Raw genomic sequence first — 27,866 nt, 5'->3', positions numbered from 1 at the left:
ACTCCTAAGATCCATCTTGGGGCTGTGACCCTCCGATTCCCTCCACTCTTGCCACCATGGATCCTGGTATCCCCTGTTTCACATTCTATAATGTAGCTCCCCTTTCCTTTCTGTTGGATCTATTACTTTTAAAAAGTTATATTTATCCCATCAAATTTCAGTGATACGTATCAGATCATATTTGCCCTCCTGCATCAGGATTTCAAATTCCTCCTGTTCCCCACCCCCATACTCTGTGCACTGGAGACTATAGATATCACTGGTTTCTGTTAGGGATGTGCATGAATAGATTTTTTGCAATTTGATTTGAGGTCGAATTGAATCAGCCAGATTTGATTCAAACTCAAATCTGATCAGATGCAATTCAAGTTGAATTCTATTCCATTTGGATTCAGATAGATTTGGACCACTTCTAAAGGTCCTAGGGGCACCAAATTTTGCTGGTGGGTAGGTACCCATGGGTGCCCCTTGCCACTCAAATTTCAAGACAGTGGGCTACTTGGCTGATTTTTAATTATTTTCTTTAGTTTTTACTGATTTTGTATATTTCTGCCATAGGAAATAATGGGGATTTGAAGTTGCCCTATCCCTAACTCTAACATGGACCTCCAGCTGGAATTTAAAAAAACAAACCATTTTTTAAAAGTTAAGCAATAGGCCTTGTAGAAATGGAGTTATGGAGCAAAATGTGCAGCCACTATTTTTCAAGTGTTTGTATTCTTTGGTGTATAATAACTTTTCCTCATAATGAATCCCTATGAGGATTCATTGCACACATTCATTTTTACTGTCATTGGACAGTGCTAACTGCCAGGTTCCATGTGCCAACTACACACACACACACACACACACACACACACACACACACACACACACACCCCACCTGCAAGGCAGTGAGGTACTCAGTTTATTTTTTGCAATATTGAAGTGTTTAGATTCTTTGGTGTCTAATAAACTTTCTTCATAATGAATCCCTATGAGGATTCCTTATATGCCTTCATTTCTTCTGTTCAATTTGACTGTCATTGGACAGTGCCAACTGTCAACTGCCATGTGTCAACTACACCCACCCACCCCCCACACAGGGATACTCAATTTTTAAAGAAATTTTTGAAGTGTTTAGATTCTTTGGTGTCTTCATTTCTTCTGTTCATTTTGACACCACTGCTTTGCAGGTGGAGGTAGAGAATTAGTGGTATCCCATGCGCCAACCACCCCCCAACTCACAAGCCACTGGGGTACTCAGTGTTTTAGGGGGGTTTGAGGTATTTAGACTCTTTGGTGTATAAAGAATCCTCATAGGGATTCATTTGAGGAAAGGTTGTTAGACTCCAAAGAGTCTAAACACTGAAAAAATCCTAGAACATAAACTGAGTAGTACCCCAGATTCCCAGCTTTCATTGTTTTAAAAAAGCTAAGCTCTAGCTCTTTTAGAAGTGGAGTTATGAAGCAAAAAGTGTTTGGATTCTTTGGTGTATAATAACTTTTCCTTAATAAATCCCTATGACGATTCATTACACACCTTCATTTCTTTTTTTTCATATTTACTGTCTTTGGACAGTGCCAATTAGTTGATAACTGGCACTGTTCAAAGACAGTAAAAATGAAAAGAAGAAATGAAGGTGTGTAATGAATCATCATAGGGATTTATTAAGGAAAAGTTATTATACACCAAAGAATCCAAACACTTTTTGCTTCATAACTCCACTTCTAAAAGAGCTAGAGCATAGTTTTTTAAAAACAATGAAAGCTGGGAATCGGGGGGAAATAATAGGAGGAACCAAATCTAGAATCAATTCGAATAGAATCTGACATTATTCGATTTGAGTTCAAATTTGGCCAGGAATGCCTGGGCAGATTCGTTTCAAGCTTGAATCACCTAAATTGCCCAAATTCCGGTTGAATCAATTTAATCCAAATCGATTCACACATTCCTAGTTTCTGGCTTCCTTGCTACAGTGACTTGTGAATTTCTGAGAGCCCCCTCCCATATGTTTTCCAACCTTTGGTACATGTTTTCTTGTCCCCTAATACTTGGTACTAAGCTTTTGTCTCCCTCCCCCATTGGGTCCAGTTTAAAGCCCTTCAGAAATGTTACATGAAACACTCTGAAAATATGAAATACATTATTTAAAACACACATTTAAATTTCGCCTTACTCCTTATGTGAATAAGATTCACAACTAACAAATACAAACTGCATTGTTATTTGCCAAGCTTCTTGTGATAAATTTTGATCATAATGCAAACTAGTGATATTAGAAACATGCAGCCTTTAGTAACTGAATAGTAGAGAACTATCTGATTTAGGATACTTGAAATATATCAGTTTTTTAAACCTGGATATTCTGTATTGTATTTCTGAATAGGATCTGCTGCAATACCCTGCTATATGAACTGTCTAACCTGTTAAAGGTGAGTCTGTGCTTTTGCATGGCATGGCAAATGCAAGTTTAACTAACACACAAGCACCAGCACCTCTATTCCGCTGCTTGGAAAGCTAGCATCAATCTTTACTATGCACACAGAAGTCAGACACTACAGCATGTAAACAAAGATTACATCATTTATTGAATTTCTTCACCAGCATGGTAACTCCTCCCTTGCAATCAGAGCACCTTTAGTAATGATGACAACTCAAATGATTCTTGGTGATATTTACTCCTATCTGACTCCCCAGAATGACAGCTTCTCTCATCTCAATTTGTGCACCATGCCAAAGCTTCTGTCCACCACATCCAAAACTTAGAAACAGGTTATACACTTGGCAGATTCAATTGGTCTTCCAGAATTTTAGCACTTTATATTGAAGGTACGGGGCTACATGTCTGAATGATCCATTATATTAATAGGAGCAACCACTTCCCTACAAAAAGAAAACTAGTGTTTAAGGGAAAAGAACCAGCCCTGTATGCATGCACACAGGGGTGGATTAAGCTTTTTTCCACTCATAGGCAAAAAGGTTTTTGCCTCCTTTTACCTTAAACAAAAAAGGGTTGCCTTAAAAAAAAATACAACCATCGTCATCACCATTATTATGTAAAAGGGGGGACTTTCTCCTTGCCCACTCCACTCTTGCTGCAACCACAGCTGCCCACAGAGAGGGACAAAATTTGCTGCTCCTCAAATTTCGCCCTCCTCTCCGTTAACCCACCACAGCACGCACGCACGCACACACACGCACACACACACACACACACATATATATATATATATATATACATACACGAAGGGTGTTTTTTGGTGGGGGGTGGGGGGAAGAATCAAGAATGCAATCCACCTGTTCCGCTAGCATCCTGAAGTGATACAGCCCAATAAGAGTCTGCTCCTTTAATTCTGCTGCTTGTATAAACTGGTCCTTAGGGATACGGCAGGACAGTCTTTAGTAGACTCAAGTGCCCTCTAGCCAAAGGATACTCGCAGCCTCTCCCTCTGAGTTCAAAGGCACGCCTAAAGCGCACCTCCTCCACGCTCTTCCCTTCGTTCAGCGGGTAAAGCTTAGTCTCGACATGCGACTTAATGGGGTCAAAAGTCTCCAGGTAGTAGAGCGGACTGCTGGTGAAGAATACCACCATGATTTCCTGCACAGACTGAATGGATGCAGGTGAGGGATTCGACTCCTCTCCATAAAAGGCTGCTTGCCAAAAGAAGACTAGCCCCGAGGAAGAAAGATCCTCCTAGCTCTCAGCCGTCTGTTTAGTGTGCCATGTGTGGGGTTTTTTTGGCTTGCAATAATTGTTTACCTTACGTGGAGCTGTTTGCATCACGTGTGAACAGTCCCAGTCCCGCACTTGCAGAGTGACCTAGTGCAGTGCACTCCCCACCAGCTCAGGATTCCAGCACCTCATGCTGCGTGCGGCATGTGTCGCTCTAGTCCCATCCAGGACTCGGAGGAGCAGCAACTTTCCCGCCAGAGCCTGACCGGACGGGTTCCTTCCCTCCTCCCTCCACTCACCACAGTCGCCTGCAGCTGCCGCATACTGCTCCCCGTCCCATTCAGCCGCCAGAAGCTCCGGACAGGCTCTGCCCCGCTGGCCCTGCTGACGGTAGAGCTCCTGTCTGAGCAGGGACAACGTCGGGTACTGCTCAGTCAGGGCATGCACCGGCCGCGTTCTTGTCACCAAGACCAGCCACAGCAGCGCCAAGAGCATCCCCTGCGGTGCAGAGAGACTTCGCCAAGAGGCGGCGACAACAGCAGCTGCCATCTTCAGAGCACGCCTGCGCAGAGTAACATACCTTTCCTGCAGCTACCTCCTTCTGGATTCTGGTAAGGAGCGTATGAACCGAGAGCTTCCTGGGAACTGTAGTTCTAAACGCCCGAGCCTTTGCTGAAAAACGTGCAGCTGGTAAACTACAAACACCAGGACGCTCTGCGGCTACTGCTTTTCTCCCTCTCCTAGCGGAACCCGGAAGCGGACTAAGCAAACCTCCAAGAAGGAGGACGGTCGTTTCTGTGGCAACGGGGGTTTGCATTTGTATCCTAGTGAAAGAGATGGAGGGTCGTGGGGACTACAGGTGCATCGAGTGCAATAGGAAAGCCACAGAGCTGTACAAGGACTATCAGCGTGGCGTGTTGCGCATCTCTATCTGCGTGAGTTTGATGATGGGAAAGAAACTTAGGATGGGTAGTGCGGTCCTCTTAGCCAGAAACAAGAGGATCTAAGGACTGACCAAATTGATGCAGGGTGGGAATTGCCCAGGTAGTAGGCGAAAAGGGTTCTTGTGTTCATGCAATTCATATGCAATTTGAGTGTTCCCTTAAGTTTTGTAGGATACATCAGTAGGTAGGATTGAAATTTAGTAAAGCTCATTAGATGCAGTGTTGAAGAACCTAGTCTCAGATCTTGCTCTTTCCTACGGTATCCTAGTACAGAGGCTCCCAATCCCAACTTTGTCAAACAAGTGTACCCCTTGTTGCAAATCTTCAGCTCAGGTGCCTCATAGTGTTTGTGTGTGTGTGTGTATATACTTGCAAATTTAAATGGTACAGTTATGAGATGGGCTACTGCAGTCACTGGCTTGCATCTGGACTAAGTTAGTAATGCATATTTCCATTGAAATTAGTAGGACAAGTAAACTTGTTCCATTAATTTCAGTAAGAATACTTATGAGTAACTTAATCTGGATGTAAATCAGTGACTGGGGTAGGACAAGGGATACTAGGGGGCTTGACAGAAGCATACATAACACTAGCTTGCCTTATAACTGTAACATTTTAATTTCTGTGTGTGTATACACATATACATAAAAACACAAATTTAAGTGTTACAATTAGGGAGACGAGGTTCTGCAGTGTAGAGGTGTGCACAAAATGGATCTTGGACTCCGTTCCGAGCTCAGAATGGAACGCAAGATCTACTGAACGTTCCATCAGAACAACCAGTCGAGCTGGTTGTTCTGACAGAATGACCCCGTTCTTTTGAACCATTCAGAGTGCCATTTTGGACAAATGGCTGCTGCGTGTGTACAGAGCCCAGAAGAGCGCCATTTTGGAGTCCAAAATGACTCGGAATGGTCCGAGTGTTCCGAGCTCAGAAGAGGTCTTTCATTTGAAGGGTGTTCTGTTCCGAGCTCGGAACACTTGGAACAGCCCAGTTCACAATCAGAATGTTCTGACTAAACCATTCTGCACATCCCTACTACAGCCACTGGCTCACTTCTACACTAAGTTACTCATAAGCAGTCTTATTGAAATTAATATTGAAATTAATAAAAATTAATAATTAAGTAAACTTGTCCCATTAATTTCAGAGGGAGTACTGAGTGCTATGTTTTTGAAGCCTGTCAGTCAGACTGAGAGGAGGCGTACATAGGAAGCTACCTTATACTGAGTCAGACTATTGGTCCATCTAGCTCAGTATTGTCTATACTGATTGGTAGTAGCTCTCCAAGGTTACAGGCATGAGTCTCTCCCAGACCTACCTAGAGATGCCAGGGAGTGAACCTGAGACCTTCTGCATGCAGATGCTCTTCCATTGAGCTATGGTCCCATCCCCTAAGGGGAATATCTTACAGCACTCACATGTAGTTTCCCATCTAAATGCAAACCAAGGCAGACCATGCTTAGCGAAGAGGACAATTGATGCTTGCTACACAAGACCAACTCTCTTCCACATAAACTGGCCCTGCTGGACTTCAGCACATAGCCAGCCAATCAAGAGCAGAGGAGGAGGGTATTCATCCCCTTCCCTCTTCATCTGCAACAGACACATAGCTGAGGACATGTTGGCTTCAAGCTGGTAATCCTCAGATGGGGAACAAATAATGTGGCTGCAGGGCACTGAATACCCCCTGGGAGCCCTTCAAGTACCCCTAGGGGTATTAATAACCCCTATTAGGAACCTTTGTCCTAGCAGAAGCAAAGTGATTTTTAATTTGTCTAATGGACTGTGCAAGCTGGGTGGGAGGGTTCTCCTCATGTTTTGTTTCTCAGAGTGTAAATCCTCTAGTTGTTGAAAAGGTACCAGGTTTCACCAAAGATAATCATTGTCACATTTAAACTGCCTTGAGGCACTTGATGTCAGCAGTATATAAATATGTAAAATAAATAATATCATCATTGCCTTATAATAAAAATAGAAACATATTTCCAGGCCTGGTGACATAAATCTTGGACATCGGGTATCCAGAATTCAAAGGTTTTCTGAACCCTGCATTGTTTCTGAATTGTCTCAGTTCTGCATGGTTGGTAGCCCTAACTGCCACGTAGCTTAAATCATACTGAGCCTACTCTAAAATCTAAATACACACAAACAAACTTCAGTTACAATTTTTGTAGATTTCTATCCTGCACTAAGTGTAGTTGATTTATAAATGTAAATTTATATCCTTCCTTAAGATACAAGTTAGAGAATATTATTAATTTCAATTATTCGAAAGCTATCAAATTAGTTTTATTATGTAGATTGAGGTTTTGAGGTAGTGTAGATATTGCCAATCAGCTTGCTTCTCATCTTTGTATATTGTTGCGTGGTTGTTTTTAATGTTCTGGAATAATGGCTGTTCGTTTAAAATCAGGGTTGTCTTGGAGCCCCAGGTCAGGCCTTGACAAATTTTCTTTGGATCTAGCAGCCAGAAAATGAACATCTGACAAAGTTACCAGACTCAGTCCAGTGTTCCCTCTAACAGGGATTCCCAGATGTTGTTGACTACAACTCCCAGAATCCCCAGCTGCAATGGCTTTTGCTTGGGGATTCTGGGAGCCGTAGTCAACAACATCTGGGAATCCTTCTTAGAGGGAACACTGTTAGTGACAGACATTGTGTGTGGCTTCTCTTTATTCCCTTCGCAAGTGACATACTTAGAACAGGGCTGCCTGGAATTTTTTCACAAAGGGCTTTTAAAGCCCTTTAACTTGCATCTGCTCCGGAATGAAGGGGGTACATTCACATATTAGCCAGATTTACCCCAAAGTCCCTGCGAGTTGTCGGGGAGCAGTTCACACACAATTCGGGTTTTTCACTGTGCGTTAGAGTGTAGCCCGATTTATATCCAGGGTAAAAAAATCCACTATTTGTGTCACTTTGGGAGGACAATTTCGAGTTCACAGTAAAGCCTCCCGGTAAACCTGCGGTAAAGCCTGCTGTGTGTAAAAGTCTCTGGAGAAATAAAGATAACTCTGCCTCTGAATATCCTAGTCAGAAATATCCTGACCTCTGAATATCCTAGCCAATACATTCATATGAAGAAATGATGAGGAACAGATCTCCTCATACTTTCCCAACAACTTACGTTATACGAATATGTACCATATTTTGAAAGTGACCCCCTCAAAAAGCTAAAAAAATAAATAAATACACCATTGGAAAGATGGAAGAAAGGCTTCTTCTGTCCATGGGACAAGTGTTTGCATCTTTCTGTCTCAGCTTCAACAGTAACAAAAATTATTGTTTTAACTGGAGGTAAAAAAAATTACCTTAAGCAAGAAATCCTACCCCCTTTTCTTTCCTGCCTCCACATCCCAGGGAATGATTTGATGCCTGACACTGCTGCCACCATTGTCTCTGCTGCTGTTCCATTTTAATGTAACCTATGACCCATTGGTGCCTTTCCCGAAACAAACAAAACAGTAAGTGCAGTGCTGGGGAAATGGTGGTGGCCAATGGATGGGCCAGCAAGTGCATGAGCCAGTTACTGCTGCTTGAGCAATAGCAGCTCCACCAATGGTTTACAGAATGTGCAGTGCTGGAACACCAGCTGTGGTGGTTGTTGGAACATACCCTGTGAGACAGGGTAAAGTAAAGTGTGCCGTCGAGTCGGTGTCGACTCCTGGCACCCACAGAGCCCTATGGTTGTCTTTTGGTGGAATACAGGAGGGGTTTACCATTGCCATCTCCTGCGTAGTATGAGACAATGACTTTCAGCATATTCCTATATCGCTGCTGCCCGATATAGGTGTTTCCCATAGTCTGGGAAACATACCAGTGGGGATTCCCATAATCTGGGAAACATACCAGTGGGGATTGGTAAATTTCCCACAATCCCTGGCTATTGGCCACAGTGGCTGGGTATTATGGGAGCTGTAGTCCAAAAACAGCAGCGGGTTGAAGAGGGCATGTCTAGGAGGGAAAAAGAGAACGCCTTCTTCGTTATGAACCACACTGCCCATTGAAATCAACTGGAGAGGTTTGTCTGCAGTTGCCATTGGCTCGTCTGGTGGCTACTCAGAGACAGGCCTTCTCCATTGCTGCCCTGAGGCTTTGGAACACACTTCCTGCTGAAATAAGAGCCTCCCTATCTCTTAAAACTTTTAAAAAGGCAATCAAGATGCATTTGTTCACCCAGGCTTTTAATTAGATATTGTTTTAATTGTGTTTTTAATAGTTTTAACATTTTTTAATTGTTGTAATGTTTTAATCTTTTTATCTGTTGTTTTTATTGTTTTGTTATAAACTGCCAGAGACTTGCGTTTTGGGCAGTATACAAATGTGTTAAATTTAAAAAAAAAATGCTATGGCAGCAGAAAGGAGGAGGGACAAAAACAGGGTGCTGTGACCCAGGGCGTGGAATATCTATGAAACCATCATTGAACCAGTTTTCTCTGGGTGCCATGGTGCCCTGTCGTCTGGGATTTGTCAAGTACTGCTCTAGGTATAGCTGAAGCTGCATTAATGCAATGTGAATAAAGACTAACAGCATTGGGTATTTTTTTGTAGGAAGATCATTCATGTGCTTTTAAAGGATAGGAACGTATCTTCCACAAAAGGGGGGCAAGGGCCATGAAGTCATGTAATGCTAATTCAGAGACCTCCTTTGCAGTGTCCTTTCATGATCCCTTTCCGAGAGATTTCATCTTTTCTGTAGTGAACAGAAGGGCTTTGGGAAGGGGTATAGAGCAGGGATTCTCAATGTGTGGGTCCCCGGATGTAATTGGACTTCAACTCCCAAAATTCCCAACCAAAGGCCACTGTGGCTGGGGATTATGGGAGTTGAAGTCCAATAACATCTGGGGACCCACACGTTGAGAAACCCTGGTATAGAGGGTGGTATTCTGGTGGTAAGATCTATATGGATCCTCTCAGCCCACATTCTCAGCGTGAATGTACAAACTGGCCCTGAGACAGTCTCCTCCACAACCATAAGGGCTGTAACTTTTTTCTTTTTTTAAAATTCAAATTAGATATGAAGATGATGTGGTGGGCAGTTATTGTATTAGGTTCGTTGTTAATTCAGCTGTGGTTATAGTGAATGTACAAATCTCAAATGCTGTCGTTATTGAGATTCAAATTTAGGTTTTTTTACAGCATGCTATCTGATTCACATCCTGTGCAGAGCTTTATGGATGTGTTCACATCACTGTTTGTGTGTCATCTTTGAAGTCATTTTGTAATGGTTGGTAACATGGCTTTTATTTTAGACTCATGCTTGCTGTTGAAGAAGAATAAGTTGGGGTGGGCTGTGCTTTTTGGTAAAGTGGTAAGAGCCATTTGAGGAGGCTGGGACTGGAAATCTTGCTGACAGTGTGTGCTGCTTTCTGCTACGGGATATCTCTCCTAACTTTCAGTGCATAGATTGGTCTGAAAACTCATGACTCTTTTCCATTTCTTCAGCTGTTCAGAGTTATTTGCTGAAAAGCAATGTATACTTATTAACAATATTATATTCACTTTTCTCTCTCCATAACTTGCTTAATGTAATTCTGTATTGGTCTTGCTCTTGCTCTTTATCTTTCCAGTTAATCTTTAGTTATATTTGAGGCCAAGAATCTACAAATCTACTTATCAGGGGCAAGTATCTCAGGTCCTCTGGCAAGAAGAATGTCCAGAAGCAAGCATTCCTTCCCAGAAGTTATCCTTTGCACTGCAGTTTGAAGAAGGTGAGAAACAGGAGCCTCTCCCCGTTTCTTACTTTTTCTGTACTCCAGTGCAAATGAGATCGATCCCTGCCTCAAAATGAGATTGAGTTTCCTGTGCATGCCAGAGGGCTTGGGGGAGAGGAGGGGCTTGATGCTAGATAGTAAGCCAAGCCAAATAATAGTTCCTTGCTTTGGACTAGTCCCTCCATTTTTTTTAATATGCCCTACTCTCCTGTATTAACTCTTCAAGCTTTGCCTCAGTCCTCCTGTCTTCTTCATTTATTTTCCTTTTTGCTAAACTCACTTTATACATTCTTCTTCAACACCAATTTCAAATGCCTTCCATTTTAACTGTTGTCCTTGCTTCACATCTGTGTAGAGCTGTACTCCATTGGTCTTTTTTGGAAGATAAACTTATTCTTCTGATCATCCAGCATTTGCTCTTACAAAATGCCTACTTATTCTGCTTCTGATTTCTGCTCTAGATCTTTTTGCCAGATGTTATCTTGCTTCTAGAAAGATTAGCTTGTCACTAATGTCTTCATTTTATGCTAATTTATTTTAGAACACGTTTCTGGAGAAAAACCTGAATTCATGTATTTAATTTATTAAATGCTCTGCAGCTTTCCTTCCATATCTGCAATTGTAGTTGCCATCAGCAAAGTGTAGGCAGTTAGTTTATTTTCTTCCTGTTTGTGTTAATGTATGAATCTACCATACAGTTTATTAATGTATGTATCTACCATACATTTTATTTATTCATTGTATCTCTAAATATTTTAAATAGTACAGGGAAACAAGCATTCTTCACAGACCCTATGCAAGGGTTGGCTCTTTGTTCAATAGAACGATAGCTTCCAGTATATTGTATAGATTGTGCATGATCCTCCCCTATCTAGACACAGCCTCATCCCCCAAAGGGCACCATGGAACTCTGTTTTCCTCCCTTGTATGCACAGTCAGCACACAAGGCTGCTTTGGGAAATAGGTCTGTGCATGGCCACCATCCTCCCTCCAGCTGGTCACGGTTTCCCATTGCCTTTCACACCACAGTATTTAGACCAGAGATCGCCAACCTTTCAGAATGGGGACTTGAGGTGTGACCCCACGACGCACACAAGGCAAGAGAGGGTGGTTGCAGCAGTGGCAGCGGCTGCTCCCAACACAGGAGGAGAAGGAAGCATTCTAGTCCTTTTTTGCTACCTCCCACACTTCTGCTCTTCCTGCTTTGCTACCCCCTCCTTCATCTTCTTTGTCTCTGTCACCAATGTGGTCTAACTCCCCAGTAACAGCAGCAGCAGCAGCACTGAGCCCCTGCTCTGCTCCATACATCCTCCCTTCTTGCAGCTGGCAGAAGGCAGGAAGAGGAGACAGGGTGGAGCAGGGGCTGCATGCTGCCACTGCTGTTGCTGCTACTATTGACAAGTTAGAACACCTTGGTGGTAGAGACAGAATTATTTTGAATGGCTCTCACACCACTAGTCCAGGTTGGACTGTTAGTCCGTCATTCATGTGCCACTTTTGGCATGTGTGTCATAGGTTGCTGACCCCTGCCTTAAACCACAGGGTCATTCCCTGACTGTACCCTCAGTAATCCACTTAGCAGCCATCTATGGGACACTGTTCATATTGGTGAGATGGTGATTGAGTGACTTGAACACTGTTAAAATGTTCATGTGGTGAACTTCTGTGACCTTTACAGCATACATCCCCAGGATCCACTATTGTTTGTGGTTGCCACCAAGCTGCTCCCCTCTTCCATGTTCTCTGCTCCACACACAGGGTTCGTAGGGAAAGTTGGGTCTGCCAGAGGCATTTATCTGTGATGAACTAGCAAACAGGGCCTGCTCCTCTTTTCACAATGATTGGGTGTGGGGAAGGAATCCAGCCCTTTTCCTATTCCCTCCCTATTTGTGTTCCTTGTCTCTACTTTATGAAACCTTCAGACTGGAACTACTGGGACTCTTTATTTATTCTAAAGCGCTTAGTACGTGTTATGCTCTCTAGAAATAATAGATGACAAGGCAGGCCCCTTCCATTATGTTGAGGTAAGGATATAGTTTCACTGCCATTGGATAGTACTACTTTAATGCAATAACAAGCTTTTATTTTTCTTGTCTGTGTTCAGAGAAGAAAGTCAGGAGTATTGGATCCTCTTGGAGTATTTGCAAAATTATGTGAGTGCATTCCTTTGGAGTTCAGTTTTCATGCTGACAATATATCTCTGCCAGAGCTCACAGCATGCATTTTTCTTTGATAGTTTTACCCATCTAAACTGAGACTCAATTGTAAGTTACATTTTTGTAAAACATGTGGAATGCACTTGGAGAACTTAGGTATCCCATTGTGTTCAAAGGTTACAAAACACGAGTTTTGTTTTGGTTATGGTTTTTTCCAGTTGCTTTATTCTGTAAAGAGTTCATTGAAAAACCATAGAAAATATATACCTTTATCTAGGGTATGCCTAAAATATTTGGATTTCTGTTTGCAGAGGCTTAAGTTCACATGTGGTTTTGTAGAAGCAGAGAAAAGAAAAGAAAATCAATATTGATAACGAGGTTTAGATAACGCTTGCTTACAAAAAATGTAGGTTCTACTGCACTGTTTCTTTTTTTGTTATCTATAATTTTCCAGTCATTATATGCCCACATATATTGTACACAGTGCTTAATTTCAAAAGACAATGAAGGGAAATCAGTGCTTTGTTATACACACAACCATACTTGGAATTTCTTGCTTTTATATACTAAACACACAGTACATTCTAGGGTTACTGCAGACACGGTAACAAAAGATGGGAAATAATAATAAACTTTATTTGTTAGCCACCCCATAACAAATTGTTCTCTGGGTGGTTCACAGCACAGCATTAAAACATCAAAAAACAAACAAACAAAAAACATATAACATATAAAATCACAACACACTGGAAAAAATACAATACATCACAATTTAAAAGTTTTTAAAAATCTATTTTAAAAATCAAAATTTAAAAGGTCAGAGTAAACAAAAAGGTCTTTACCTGGCATCTAAAAGAACAAAGTGATGAAGCGAGGCAAACCTCACTGGGGGTTTTTACAAATGGGGTGCAACCACCGAAAAGGCCCTCTCCCTAGTAGTCACCTGTCTCATCTCATTTGACAGGGGCATTCGGAGCAGGGCCTCCAAAGAAGGTCTTAAAGTCCCAAGTTGGGACATATGCGGTAAGACACTCTTGACTCCCAACCCATTTAGGGCTCTAAAGGTTAAAACCAGCACTTTGAATTGGACCCAGAAACAGACTGGGAGTCAGTGCAGCTGACGAAGCACTGGTGTAATATAATCAAAATATCCAGTCCCAGTTAATAAATTTGCAGCCCTATTGACTGCAAGTCGGCAGATCTCTGACGGGAATGATTTCTAATCATTCAGAGCCATTTGAGCCCTTTGATTCAGAGAGGAGATGTCCTAGCTTGGTGGGAAGGGATATGGGGAGATTCAGTGAGAAACGAATCCTATGCGCCTCTCCATCCAGCATGAGCAGCTCAGGTGCAAAGAAAGAGGCACCTCTGTGCAGTGGGCATTATTTGTAAAAATGCCTGCCCCCCCCTCCCATGTATATTTCCATGTATTATATACTTCATGGATTGAGGCTGTTTTTAAAGAGGAGAAAGCTTCTTATAATTGGAAGATTACAGTATTTAGTTCAGTTTTGTATGTCTGACAACTATACTGTATTTAGGGATATCCAAGAACCGGTTTGGTGCTCCTTTTCTGGATCTCCGAACCGGTTCGGAAATCCAGCATTTCAACCAGTTCAGAGGTGGGGGTTCCTTCATGGAGCAGCGAGGGTGCCCCTGCCTGCCTCACCGCTTCCCCCTTGATGGCACTTTCCCTAAAAAGTGTTGGTGCGGGGCTGCAGCATACTTGCTGGCAGCCCCAGAGACCATCGTACCAGAAGTGGCCAATGTCCGTGCATGTCAGCCATTTCCGGTACGATGTTCACCAGGGCTGCAAGCAGGTACATTGCAGCCCTGCACCAACACTTTTGGGGAGAGCACTGGTGGGTGAAAAGCAGCAGGGTAGGTAAGGGCACCCTCCCTGCCCCTTAAAGCCACCCCCCCCGCCTCTTGGGTGTGTACTAGGGATGTGCACAACCCTTTGGGAGGCCCCTCCAAACTGGTTCAAGCAACCGGCTGCAGCAGCATACCTCCCTGCTGCCCCGCCCCCCATTCCCTCCATGCCTGGCAGTACTCGGAACTGAGCACGCAGCCTCGGTACTTCCGGGTACTGCCAGGCAAGGAGGGGAAGGGGCGGCAGGGAGGTATGCTGCCACCCTGAAGGAGCCTTAAAAAATGGAGCGCTGGCAGGGGGAAAGCGGAGGGAGAGTTAAGTGCAGCCTACCCCCACTTTAAGTGCAACACCCCCTGCCCAGTTCCTTGCACATCCCTAGTGTGTACAAACCAGTTCATGCACATCCCTAACTGTATTAATACAAACGAAAGATTTAAAGCAGTGGAAGAGGACTTCCTTAAGTCTTACAGCCTATACCTTTCTGAATAATTGCCATATTTGTTGCTTTCCAGAGTACACTTTCTAGATTCCCTGTTTTGAAAAACCAGCACATCATCATTTAATTATAGTTATAATAATCTGTTCCTTAATAGATTTCACGCTATATTTAATTAAACATATCCTTTGTTCATCTCTCTAACTCTAGTTTCAGGCTCATCAAACTGCTGACTAATTGGGTCTCTTCTTAATTTTCTTCTTAACTCTTTCCTGTTACATCCTTCCAAAAGCTTTATGATTCTATCTAGTAGGGATTCCAAAGCATTTTTACTTAAGTGCCCATTCTTCTGATTTATCTTAACTACAAACATTTTTAGAAGTACAGTTTAATATAAATTCCTTTAGTATTACTTGCTCAGGGGATGAACTACCACCAGCCCTGCAGTTCATTCTGCCTATAATGGCACAGGATCTTTTAACCTTCCATATTGTCACTAGGTGTCCTCATCCATATATCTTGCTAGCCAGATCTCTGGGGCTATATGATGTCCAAACTATCTCCGTTCCTTGTACTCTCCTATCACTAAGCGTCCTGCTCCACCCAGGGAATTGCTGCTCCAAGAACCACCCTATGGCATAGCAGTCTTGGCCTGTGCACACATTTTGTTGTGTTGTCTCTGAAGCTCTTGAGGTTCCTCAACACTGGCTCAGTTTAGACAGTCCAACAAGGCAATCCAACAAATCATAATGCAATGGGAAAGAGCACCAAGCTTGGGTGCTCCCTCCTTCCCTCCCTGTTTTGGGCATTTGGCTACAAGGGAAGAATCCTCATTAGGTAAACCACGTGCCTTCTAAACTTGGGAGCTGTGATTTATCTGCAACTTGTAAACCAGGATATGAAACCAGGATCTGAGCTTGGTTTCATATTCTGGTTTGTAAGCTGCAGTTAAACCATGGTTTCCAGGTTTGAATGAGATGTATAGTTGTGATTAACTGACCGGGTTTCTTGCATCACAGCTGTTCACCAGGGAGAGAAGGAAAAAGGAGAGAGCACACAAGTTGACCAAGATGGAAAAAAACATTCATTTTTTCTTTTTATTTCAATAAGATTACAACCGTACATCTAACAATCAAGGACAGCAATTATATATGTTAGTATAACTGAGAAAGGAAAGGAAAAGCAGGAAGGTTCCCTTAAGAATATCTTTAACGTAATAAAAATGTAACCTGCCTAGGGGAAAATGAAAGGGGGGGGACACATTCTTCTAATGATCTATCTTTTGTTTTCAAAGCATAAACAATTCATTAAAATTTGACCATATAGCTGAAAATTCCACTTCTTTACCTTTCAGTAGCGGGGGAAACCAGTTCAGATGCTGACAGGGCACACATGTCACTTATCCAAAGTTGCAGTTCAGGAGTAAATGTGTCCTTCCCATGCGGTATTATAATATTTTGGCAACCCTCCAAGCATGAAGAATCCACAATTCTTGGTGTAAGGCTAGATTTGATATGCTGGGGATGCACCCCAACAAAACATGAACATCCTTGACAGATGGTGATTGCTGCAATGTCATGTTAACATCATTATGGATTTCAAGCCAAAATGGCACACTAAACAGACAGAACCAAACCATATGCATAAGTGTACCCTTGTACAAATCATACCTCTAACATCTAGAAGTTCATGAGCACACCATGGTTTTGTGTCTCTGCATATCTTGGACACTAAGTCTGCAGAATTGAGGTGACATTCCTTCTTTATAAACCCTGAAGAGATGTGATGTGAATAGAGAGTGCCTCTTTATTAAAATAAAAATCTGTGCCACTCATGCAGATTTTCACTAGGAAAATCTATGCTTGAGAAAAGCAAGTTTCTGTCTAGCTGTTCTTGAAAACATCAGGCTAATGAACCATTGATGGTTTTTCTATTCATATCACTCTGAGAATTAATTAGCTGCTTAGTAATAGGAGGAATTCCACCTTTGGGCATCCTTGTTTATGACTGTACAGAAGGCTAGTTTTCAAGCTATTTTGACTGCTGGACATTTGAAAGCCTTATTGGGGCTCATTCATAAAGTTTGTCATGTGTTATTCAGACATTACATTGGATGAGTGTACTGTACAGGTATCTGTGCACATGTGCATGTTTTTCTGTGAATGACCATATGTGCATTCATTTTAGAAGTAATTTTTAATGTAAACTGCCCTGAGCCATTTTTGGAAGGGTGGTATAGAAATAAATAAATAAATGTATGTATGTAAACATAGGTGAAGGCCCTCTCACATACAGGGTACAGATAGAATGTGTGCTATTCTAGTACCGGACACAGTGGGCCAAGCCATAAGCGGGGCAGCCATTTCTCTACCTCTAGCCGGCCTTTTCCTTGGCATGCCGAGGAGCAGCAAGTTCACTTCATGTTCCTCCCTTCCAGCCCCCGTAATTTTCCCCTTCTTGATGTACTTTGCAATTGGGCTACACATACACCTGGTACTCTCCTTCATATCGTGCCCCCCAGGATATGGCTTTATATGGCTAGGTGGAAGGGCAAGACTGTACGAGCCACACCTTTGGGCAGGGGAATCTGGAATGAATGGCTTACACTAAAGTGCGGAAACCCCACCCCACAAGCTCTTTGAAGGAAGGACAGGATAATACATAAATATGCACTGGAATAACTGGAAAAGTGGTTAAACATTCACAACCTATATGAAGAACACTGAAAATTGTCATACACGAAGACTGGTTCTGGCTCTAACTAAGCCATAAAACCATGCTCTGTCTTAATATCATATGTGTGCTCTACCAGTGTTCTTCATGGTAGCCCTCATCAATTCTCAGTGTGGCTCCCTGACTTGGTTTAATGGGCCTGTGTGAAGCTTCAACCAAAGCTGAAGACTCTGCACAGTCCCTCTAGCACCATGTGGAGGCAACCCTGGGGAAGGGGTGCTCCTTTAAGGGACGCAGAGCCCTCTTGAGCCCCTTCACCATCTTGGAAGGCATGCACAGAGTGGGGGGAAGTATAGCCCTTCCCCGTGCTTTCCTCCTAGAGCGCTTGAGATGGTTCTGTCTCTTTTAAAGGGCCTTCCCGGCACTGAGAAAAGCACACTACTGTACAGAGGTTAGCAGAGTGGGAAATGGCTTTCATCTTGGATTTGTTGTTTTGCCCAATTGGCCAAAACTTTAAAAAAGTGAAGATGATTGTGCTATACCATATACTCGAGGTGTATGAGTTCTTGTAGACTCAGGGCCAGCCTGAGGCTCAGGGCTGCCCCAGGAGAAGCCTGCCTGGGTGCCCCCCACGGCCCCATCACCTGCCTGTGTTCCCTCCTGGCCACAGCCTCCACCAGGGTTAAATGCTGTGGAGGAAGCAGGCAAGAGGGTGGATGAGACAGGGAGTGATGATTGATTGATTGATTTTGATGTGATTTGATTTGAATACCGCCCTTCCAAAATGGCTCAGGGCGGTTTACAATTAAAAACAAACCACTAAAACAATAAAGAACAAAAACAAAAATTAAAAACAATATAACAGTTAACAATTTAAAAACATTTTAAAACAAGAATTAAACTATTGCAGTAATTAAAAATCCCCAAACCGGGTTAAAATATTAAAACCAATTAAAAAACCCTAGAAAGTCCGGCCAAACAAATACGTTTTAAGGGCTCTCCTGAAGGCTAATAGAGAATTCAAATTACGGATTTCCGCAGGGAGCGCATTCCACAGCCCAGGAGCAGCTATAGAGAAGGTCCGCCTCTGAGTCGCCACCAGACAAGCTGGTGGTAACTGGAGACAAACCTCCTCAGATGACCTTAATGTGCGGAGGGGATCACACAGAATAAGGTGCACTCTGAGGTAACTCACGCCTATGCCGTTCAGGGCTTTAAAGGTAATAACCAGCACTTTGTATTTTGCCCGGAAACATATCGGCAGCCAGTGCAATTGTTTTGAAATAGGCGTAATATGGTCTCTCCGGGTTACCCCAGAGACCAGTCTGGCTGCTGCATTCTGAACTAACTGAAGTTTCCAAACTATGTACAAAGGCAGCCCAACGTAGAGCGCATTGCAGTAGTCAAGCCGGGAGGTTACCATCTGGTGCACCACTGTTTTGAGATCATCTTCTTCAAGGAATGGGTGCAGCTGTCGAACCAGCCGAAGCTGATAGAAAGCACTCCTGGCCATGGCCTCCACCTGAGATACCAGGGTGAGGCCTGGGTCCAGGAGTACTCCCAAGCTGCGCACCTGCTCCTTCTGAGGGAGTGTAACCCCATCCAGCACAGGGAGATCTAATTCACTTCTCAGATTCTGAGCCCCCACAATGAGCACCTCCATCTTGCTTGGATTCACCTTCAGTTTGTTATCCTTCATCCAGCCCATTACTGCCTGTAGGCAGGCATTTAGAGAATGAGTGCCATTTCCTGAAGAAGGGAGGGAGAAGCAGATTTGGGTGTCATCAGCATACTGATAACACCCAGCACCAAATCTCCTGATGACCTCACCCAGCGGTTTCATGTAGATATTGAAAAGCATTGGTGACAGAATGGAGCCCTGAGGGACTCCAAATAACAGCTCCTGCTTTGAGGAGCAACTGTCACCAAGCTCAACCATCTGGGATCTACCCGAGAGATAGGTACGGAACAACTGCAAAGCAGTGCCCCCTATTCCCAACTCCCCCAGGCAACCCAGAAGGATACCATAGTCGATGGTATCGAACACCACCGAGAGACCCAAGAGGACCAACAGAGTCACACTCCCTCTGTCAATTCCCCGGTAAAGGTCATCCATCAGGCCGACCAAGGCTGTCTCAACTCCATAGCCCGTTCTAAAGCCAGTTTGAAATGGGTCTAGATAATCGGTTTCCTCCAAAACTGCCTGGAGCTAGTTAGCCACCACCCTCTCGATTACCTTGCCCAACCAGGGGAGATTGGCCTATAACTATCCATCACTGAGGGATCCAGCTTCTTAAGAAGAAGTCTAACTATTGCCTCCTTCAAACAGGGAGGTACCCTACCCTCCCTCAGCAATGCATTTATGATATTAACTAGGCCATCTCCAACAATCTCTCCGCTAGATCGAAGCAGCCAGGTTGGGCAAGGGTCCAGAGAACAAGTGGTAGGCTGTACTGCCCCAAGCAGCTTGTCCACGTCATCAGGAGTTGCCTGTCATCCTCACTACTGTCTCTCTCTACCCGCTGTTTTGTGGCAAGGCAGGTGGGTGATAGAGAATGCCCACTCACTTGCCCTCCTTGCTGCTGCCGCCTCCACTCCCCACAAAAATGGCAGGTGGAGGCGACAGCAGCAAAGATTGTGGGCGGGTCTTCCCCATCGCCTGGGTGAGCAGAGGTTGGGTGGGAGTGGAGGCCATGGAGGTGGGCGGAGGCTGGGTGGGGGCGGAAACTGCAGGGAGGGGTGGTAGGTGTCAGCCCTGGGTCCCATGTGATCTAGCTGTCACCACCCCTGTCCACTTTGTACCCTAAGCGGCTGCTTAGCTCACTTGACAGGCTGGCCCTGTACAGACCAGGAATACCTCTAAATCTGCCATGGAACCAACCCATACACTTTGCAGAAGATTTCTGGGGCACATTCTGGGTGCACACTCCTTCATACGAGGTGCTGGCCAAACCACTGAGCTTCACTGGTGCCCTTATCAATTAAGAGGGTGCCCTAGAACACACCCAACAGTCTTCTGGGGCTGCAAACTGCAAAGGAAGTTGGATTCCTCAGAACACCATTTGAAAACCACTCATTTAAGTTTTACCCTAATCCTGTTCCACCCACCCTGGCCTGGAAGAAGGGTATTATGTAGAGCCTGCTGTGCGTAGACTTGAGGGGAGGAGGTGGAAGCTACTTGGAAAGTAGTCTTGTGGAAATGTTGCCTACCTAATACATCCCATAATATAAATATAAATTATGGGAGGTGAAAATTATGGGACTCCCAGAGACATAAGTTTTGGGCAGTATAAAAATACGTTAAATAAATAAATTGTGTATGGTGTCCTTTAACCACAAGAAAAGGCTAGCTGTTTACGAACAATAACAGGCAGCTGGGACAGAGAACTGGACAGTAGCAGCTGCAGCAGGAAGAGGGAATAAAAACAAGCCTTAACTACTGCCTCATCTCTCCAATGTCAAACTGCCCTTTGGCAGCAGGTTATTATCCTCCAGCCACTAAAACTTCTTTTCCTGGTATAAAAAATAAAATGGAGGTAATCTTTTATAGCCCTTACTAGATGTCATCTGTCTTTTGGACAAAGGCAGTTTCTTCAGCAAGCCAGCACTCAAAAGCAACTAATATTGCCTTACATTTACAAAAGAGTTTGCTTACATTTTGCATGAATACGGATACCAAGATATGACGTGCTGTTCTTCTCCTTAATGGTCATAGCATCTAGAATCTCCTTAATGCCAGATGATACCATTTTTACAAGTATGAAGTGTTTGTGCTTTCTGTCTCATTTTGAAACTGCCTTCAGCTAAGCTCTTAATTTGTATCCAGTAAATAAAATGGCTGAGCTTCAGACTAACTGTGCTGGTACTATGGGAGACGAGCGATTTTTACCTTCCTTCTAAAGCCCACTGTGCTTCTCAAAAATATGTCCCTGGGGGTGGCACGATGCTCATGGATGTATTTTCAGACAAAGGCACAGTGGGCCACAATTGGCCATTCCCTCCCCCTGCCGCCACCTGAAGATTAGCGCAGTGTTAGTCTGGATGTCAGCCAGAGCTAGTATGTACCTACTTTAAGGGAAATTGTTTCAGTTAACGTGCTTATGAGTTTGACTTAGTCCAGCAATACTATTTAAACAGTGGACTGAGTGAGCAAGAACCTGAGTTCAAGTTGTTCAAGTTGTTGAGCAATCATTCCTGTCAAATTTTACAAATTTAAGAACATAAGTTCTGTTCCATTATCTTGATTCAAGCAATAGCCGGCCATTGAGAAGCTCCCAAGCTGGCACAAACATGAAGCAGGTTACAAACCAGAAAGGAGGAGTGAGTGACTAGGAGTAAGTAGTATGTGGGGGTGGGGTGGGGGGAATATACAAGTATATGATTTGAATAACTACAACATAATTGGTGAAATAATTTCAAAATATATGGGTGAAGCCTCAAAATCTGAAGGTCTTCTCAATAGGTAGGTGGCATCCAGAGTGGTGCAAGCAATTTTTCCTGCCCCCTTCTTACTGCAATACCTTGGGTCCCTCAAAAAGATATTCCTGGAAATTCCTCAACTCTCAGAACCCTCTTCTTGGGGGCTCAAGATGCTACAGCGAGGAGGGAGTAAGAAAAATGGTTTGTGCAAGCACTGCTCTGGTTACTACCCACTAAGGTTATTCTTACGACCTGGAGGTGGGGCAGGCAGGTGGCAGGAAGGCTGCGCAAACATGCACAAACACCCCCAGCCCCACCGATGATCATTCAACAGTGGTGGGAGCACAGACCACATTCCCACATGATCCATGCAGTAGGATCTCCAGAGGCCAGGATGGCATGTCTCTGCCTCTGGGTATCCCACAATGCACTGTGTGACGAGCCCGGGGAGACACACAATCCCAGCAGCCAGGTTAAGGGCGCACACACACCCTTAACCCTGGCTGAAAGCCAGGCTTAAAAGTCGAGTCAGGCTGGACTGGAGCACCAGGATCCGTGTGGATCCCGGTGCTTCACACACGCAGCCTAACCCAGGCTAGGCTGCCCTAGCCTGGATTAGGCTGCATATGAGAACAGCCTTACTGTCCCGTAATTTATTTGAAAATTGCATTTATTTGCATTGCATTACTGATTTATATTAAATATTTTGACTAGTTTTGTTTTTATTTTATGTTATTTACAAGGTTTATACCCTGTTTTTCTGTCTCCATCCTGGAACACTCAAAGTGGCTACCCCGAGTGCCTCGTTCTTCCTTTTCCCATGCTCTCATGAAGGTGAAAGTCCTCCCCCGTGCCACTGTTTCACTCTGTGGTTTACTGCCTTTTAACTCATTGCCTGGTTAATGGCAATGGCTACTAGGGATGTGCATGAACCAGTCCAGTTCTGTCTGTGTGTGTGTGGGGGGGGGTTACCTATAAGGAGCAGGGATGGTACTCTTACACTCACCCCACCACGGTCGTACGCATGTGCACCGGCCACTTCTGCTCTGACACTGACCAGGGCGGCTAGTGGGTACGCTGCTGCCCTGCACCAGCAATTTTTCAGACAGCATTGATGGGGGATAAGAGCACACTCCCTGCTCCTTAAAAGTAACCCACCCCCCGTAGAACTGGCCGTCTATGGGTTTTTGCACATCCCTAATAGCACATCCCATGAATGTCCCTTTTCCTGCTTTAAAGCCATCTTAACTAATGATTGTCATGGTATCTTGTGGCAATTTTTAAAATAAGCTTTCATGAAGAAAGATTTCCTTTGCTGCCCTGAACCTATTGGCAATCAACAGAGGTCTACAGGTTGGCTGGACTTCATAGCCAAGTAGTGTTTCTAGAAACTACTTCTACTGCTACTACTGAGGCAAGTGTTGTTTCTCTTTTTACCTGTAGCTATGTGAGGGAGTTTTACCAGGAAAGGGTGGTGGTGGTGGTGGTGGTGTGTGTGTGTGTGTGTGTGTGTGTTTTAACAACCCTTCCCCTCCAACTCACATTGCTGATTTTGCCTCCTGGCCTAACAGAAGCCATTCCAAAAGAACCACTTTTTGCTTCTCTCTTCTTAAAAAAAAAAAAAAAAAAAAATCTGTTCCTCCTGTGATGGCATAGTGGTTAGAGTGCTGGACTAGGGCTGGGAAGACCTGAGTTCAAATCCCCATTCAGCCATGAAGCTCACTGGGTGATTCTGGGTCAATCATGTATCTCTTGGCCTAGCCTACCTCATAGAGTTGTTGTTAGGATAAACATAACTATGTACAGCGCTCTGGGCTCCTTGGAGGAAGAGCAGGATATAAATGTAAACATAAATAAATAAATAGATTACACTGGATATTTTTCCCTGCTGGCCCAAAATTAATTTCTGGTCACTGCTGTTGACCCAGTGATTTGCAGATCCCACACCATCAATTTCATGGAATGACACCAAGTTCTGTTCTGAGAAAGATTGTAATTTATTTCTACTCAGTCTCCATCATCCATAGTTTTTATGAACCTATACGATCTGCGCTCACTAATATGGTTTTCTAAAAAGCCCCGATCTCCTATGCCTGCCTTCATAGAAAAGATGCTCCCGACATCAGATCATGTAGTTGTCCTTTGCAATTCCTACTCCAGCTCTATGATGTGTTGTTGTTTTTTTCTGATATGAAGCAACAGGAACTCAGAGTATTATTATTATTATTATTATTATTATTCCAGTGGTTGGTGCAGCGTAGATTTCTATAATGGCAATACTGTATGATAGTAGCTGTATTGGACTGGATACTTTTCTAATAAAGCCTAACCCTGAGTTTGCCTTTTCCCCTCACTGCTGTAGTACATAACCTCCCCATGGGCCATGACTGGTGTAAGTATGGAATGCAGATAGGCTTCCTTGTTCTCTGCACTGAAGGACTGGATCCTATTTTTATTGGTCCTTGCAAATTGTCTTGTAAAGCACAGGCTGCGTTCTTTCAATAAATATTTTAGAGTTAATCCTAAAATACCTGTCTTTGGATAGTGTGTGATAAAATATTGAAACAAGTTCAAGTTCTTTATGTGGATAAAAATATACAGCCCTGGCAATAGGATTTTATGAGCTACTCGTTCATTGTTTGGCAGTTGGCTGTATATCTCTGCCTGCATAGTGCACAAACAACTTAAAACTCACACCATGGCCAAGTTTAATGCTAGATGAAACTTGAAACTATTTATCTTTTGCTATTGCACTGGGACAAATTTGCTTTGATGAAAACCACAATATGAAGATGCCGATCAGAATGTTTTTTGTTCCCTGCTGTCGCAAATATCCGGCTGCTTTCTGGAATTCTCAAGAGAGTTGTCATTTGTAATATTACTGAGTTTTTTTTATACTTGCTTTTTCTCTGTTACTTTCAGAAATCCTGCCAGAAGCCAGTGGACAAATACATCGAATATGATCCTGTTATCATCTTGATTAATGCTATCTTATGTAAGGCACAGGCTTACCGACATATTCTGTTTAATACAAAGATAAACGTGAGTGCCTAGGGCTTTTTCTGCTTGTCTTAATTCACTATAAGATAGGTGGATCTTACTACAAGTTAATGAAAAGATTTGGTCTGTAATTTGTAGTCAAGAATTTATTTTAATATGGGAAGTCAGGGTCAGAGTCAGATTGTTGGTCCATCTAGCTCAGTATATTGACCAGCAGTGGCTCTCCAGGGTTTCAGACAGGAGTCTTTTCCAGTCCTACCTGGAGATGTCGGGGATTTTAATCTGGGCAAAACTTGTGCATTCCTACTGAGCAACAATGCCTTCCCTTGAAGATTTCCCCCCTTCCCTTCCATTTATTGGTGGTTGGCTTTCTAGTCCTAAAGGTTGCTTCTTGTATTATGGTGTTTGTTTCTCTTCCCATAAAATGACATCTCTTGGAAGTCACTCTTGTGCCCATATATAACACATTTACAACTAATAATAGCTGAGTTGTCTTTTGAAAAGGTCCTTGAACAAAAGTGCTCTGGAAGTTGTTCTGCAGTTCGAAGCCTGCTTAGTAACAAATGGCATGGATTCATTGTTCTTGCAGTTAGTGCATTTATGCACATGCACAGGTTGAGAGTGATGATGTGTACACAAACCATCTCTGAAAAATCATAACATAGGGGTAGCCCTCAGTTATAGCTGCAGTTTTTTAATGCGTTTCTATGCTGGCTGCCTGTACATGTTTTCTTTCTGAAGCTAATAGTTCGGTACAGTCTAATGGGTGTTGGCTTGGGGACTCCACCTTGAGTTCCATAATGGAAGAGAAGTGGGATTTAAATGTAATAAAATATATACATACAATATGTTGGAACCTACTGTTATAGGCTGCGGCTTAGCAAAAGCAGTCGCCATATTAGGGCAATTCTGGTCTACTTTGAGAGAGGAAGGGTCTGTACTTCCTAAATAAAAGCTTTTTTCTGAGTAAATCTTTGCACTATATCAAACAGGAAGTCAAAACAAACTTTAACCTAAATATTAGTTCAGACAGATTTTTTCCCCAGTGTACTAGAACTGAACCCAAATCCAAAATCTCAGGGTTACCTTGAACAAGAAGTATTAACCGGTTTAAAATACATGGTTCAATTACTGGTGGCCAAGAGAAGAATACCGAGGCAGTGGACATCTCCCATTCCCCCTAGGATCAAGGAATGGGTGCATGACTTGCTTGAGTTGGCGGCACATGAAAAATGGGCTCTCATAAAAGTAAATAAACCAGATAAATGATCAGAAATCTGAGACAACTTCCTTGACTTATTGTTAGAATAAGAATCCTTTTGATTTACCCACATCACTTGTTGCAAAGGTGTGTATTCCTTCCTCTCTCCCCTTTCCCTCACCCCGCTTCTGCTTTTCTTCTCTCTTCTTCCCCCTCTTTTCCTCTATCTCTCCTTTATTTTCTCACCTCCCATCCAGCGCAGCACACAAAGGCTGGCTTGGGCAGGAAAGGTCGGGCTCATGGGGGTGGGTGGGTGAGGACTGGGAAAGATGTTTGTAAAATACATAATACAAATACAACTAATATTTATATACCGCTTTTCAACAAAAGTTCCCAAAGCGGTTTACATAGATATAAATAAGTAAATAAAATGTCTCCCTGCCCTCAAAGGGCTCACAATCTAAAAAGGAAACATAAGATAGATACCAGCAACAGCCACTGGAGGGATGCTGTGCTGGGGACGGATAGGGCCAGTTACTCTCCCCCTACTAAATAAAGAGAATTGCCACTTTAAAAAGGTGCCTCATTGCTCGATTAGCAATGTCAAAAATAGTAAATAATTTTTTTTAATGGTTCAAAAACTAGAAATTTGGTTTTCAAATTGTATGCTGAATGTTTTATTTTCCTGTTGTTAACCTTGTTGTATGCCTTTTATTTGCTCTTTAAAAAATTTCCCACTTGTTAGATAGGTATTCTATTCATTGTATACAGTTACACTGCAAGCAAGGCAGTTTGATATTATTCCACATGAAATGTATCTGAACCGATTCAAAGTGACTGAACCAATTTCTGAGCCACTTTAAAAGTTAGTGGCTGACGTGACGTGCAGCATTACAGAGCTGTCCAGGGCTGCTGTGCATTTCTAAGCGATCCCCAATGCTGTACAGAAGCAGTGGGTGTGGGAGCAGCATTTTTGCAGCTTTCCTCATTCTCAACATGTGGAAACCTGCAGAAACGCTGCTTATGAACAGTGTCAGAGCTTGCTTAGAAGTCTGCAGCCTCGCTGGAGCACAGTGTTATGAAGCCCTAATGCTGCGTATCGTATCAGCCAGTGTCTGAATCAGAAAGTTTTAAAATACTGATAAACCTGAACTGGAATTGAACCCAAATGTTTAATTGTTTAACTCCCCTATTACAAATGTTAATATCAGCTGAAATGCCATCTTGTTGCACAGATGGTATGGACACGTTCCAGCAGTGAAGAAGGAATATAAAGAGGCATTCTCAGTGGATGCTCCGTAACTTTGAACTTGCCCTAGAGCCCTGTCAAAAATATGAGCCCGAATACTTAAGAGCTGCAAAATCTTCTGAAACAGCCACTGTTAAAACAGACCTCAGCCACTCTGTGAACTGGTGTGGGTGTTGTGTGGGTGGGTGTTTTCAGCTGTTAATGAGAGGAGAGCTGGTCTTGTGGTAGCAAGCATGACTTGTCCCCTTAGCTAAGCAGGGTCTGCCCTGGTTGCATTTGAATGGGAGACTAGAAGTGTGAGCACAGTAAGAGATTCCCCTCAGGAGATGGAGCTGCTCTGGGAAGAGCAGAAAGCTTCAAGTTTCCTCCCTGGCTTCTCCAAGATAGGGCTGAAAGAGATTCTTGTCTACCACCTTGGAGAAGCTGCTTCCAGTCTGTGGAGACAATATTGAGCTAGATAGACCAATGGTCTGACTCAGTATATAGCAGCTTCCTATGTGCCTAACTGCCCCAGCCTTGGAGAAAGGGCTGAATAGAAACT

General features: G+C 43.3%; 2 protein-coding genes across 10 annotated transcripts in view; one reads left to right on the top strand and one right to left on the bottom strand.

Moving 5' to 3' along the window:
* The window catches only part of TTC13 (tetratricopeptide repeat domain 13), a 57,154-nt gene extending 52,843 nt beyond the window's left edge, over nt 1-4,311 (bottom strand). For 7 of the 9 annotated variants that reach the window (XR_008316630.1, XM_053298128.1, XM_053298138.1 and 4 more), the window contains exon 1: nt 3,956-4,240. Coding sequence is in view for 6 of the 9 variants with exons in the window: in XM_053298128.1 (XP_053154103.1) it covers nt 3,956-4,205 (250 nt within the window). In the remaining 3 variants the exon portion in view is untranslated. Of the gene's footprint in view, nt 1-3,743; nt 3,882-3,955 lie in introns of those variants that run through there. The other 2 variants (XM_053298176.1, XM_053298167.1) reach the window with 2 other exon arrangements.
* The window catches only part of ARV1 (ARV1 homolog, fatty acid homeostasis modulator), a 29,503-nt gene continuing 5,929 nt past the window's right edge, over nt 4,293-27,866 (top strand). Inside the window, exons 1-2 of the mRNA XM_053298189.1 lie at nt 4,293-4,591; nt 24,798-24,917. Of these exons, the coding sequence (XP_053154164.1) occupies nt 4,493-4,591; nt 24,798-24,917 (219 nt within the window). The 5' untranslated portion in view covers nt 4,293-4,492. The remainder of the gene's footprint in view (nt 4,592-24,797; nt 24,918-27,866) is intronic.

The sequence above is a fragment of the Hemicordylus capensis genome, chromosome 1 (assembly GCF_027244095.1).
Source record: "Hemicordylus capensis ecotype Gifberg chromosome 1, rHemCap1.1.pri, whole genome shotgun sequence".
Classification (NCBI taxonomy): domain Eukaryota; kingdom Metazoa; phylum Chordata; class Lepidosauria; order Squamata; family Cordylidae; genus Hemicordylus; species Hemicordylus capensis.
Note: the sequence above shows the minus strand (reverse complement) of the source record. Positions and strands in the feature narration are given on the sequence as shown.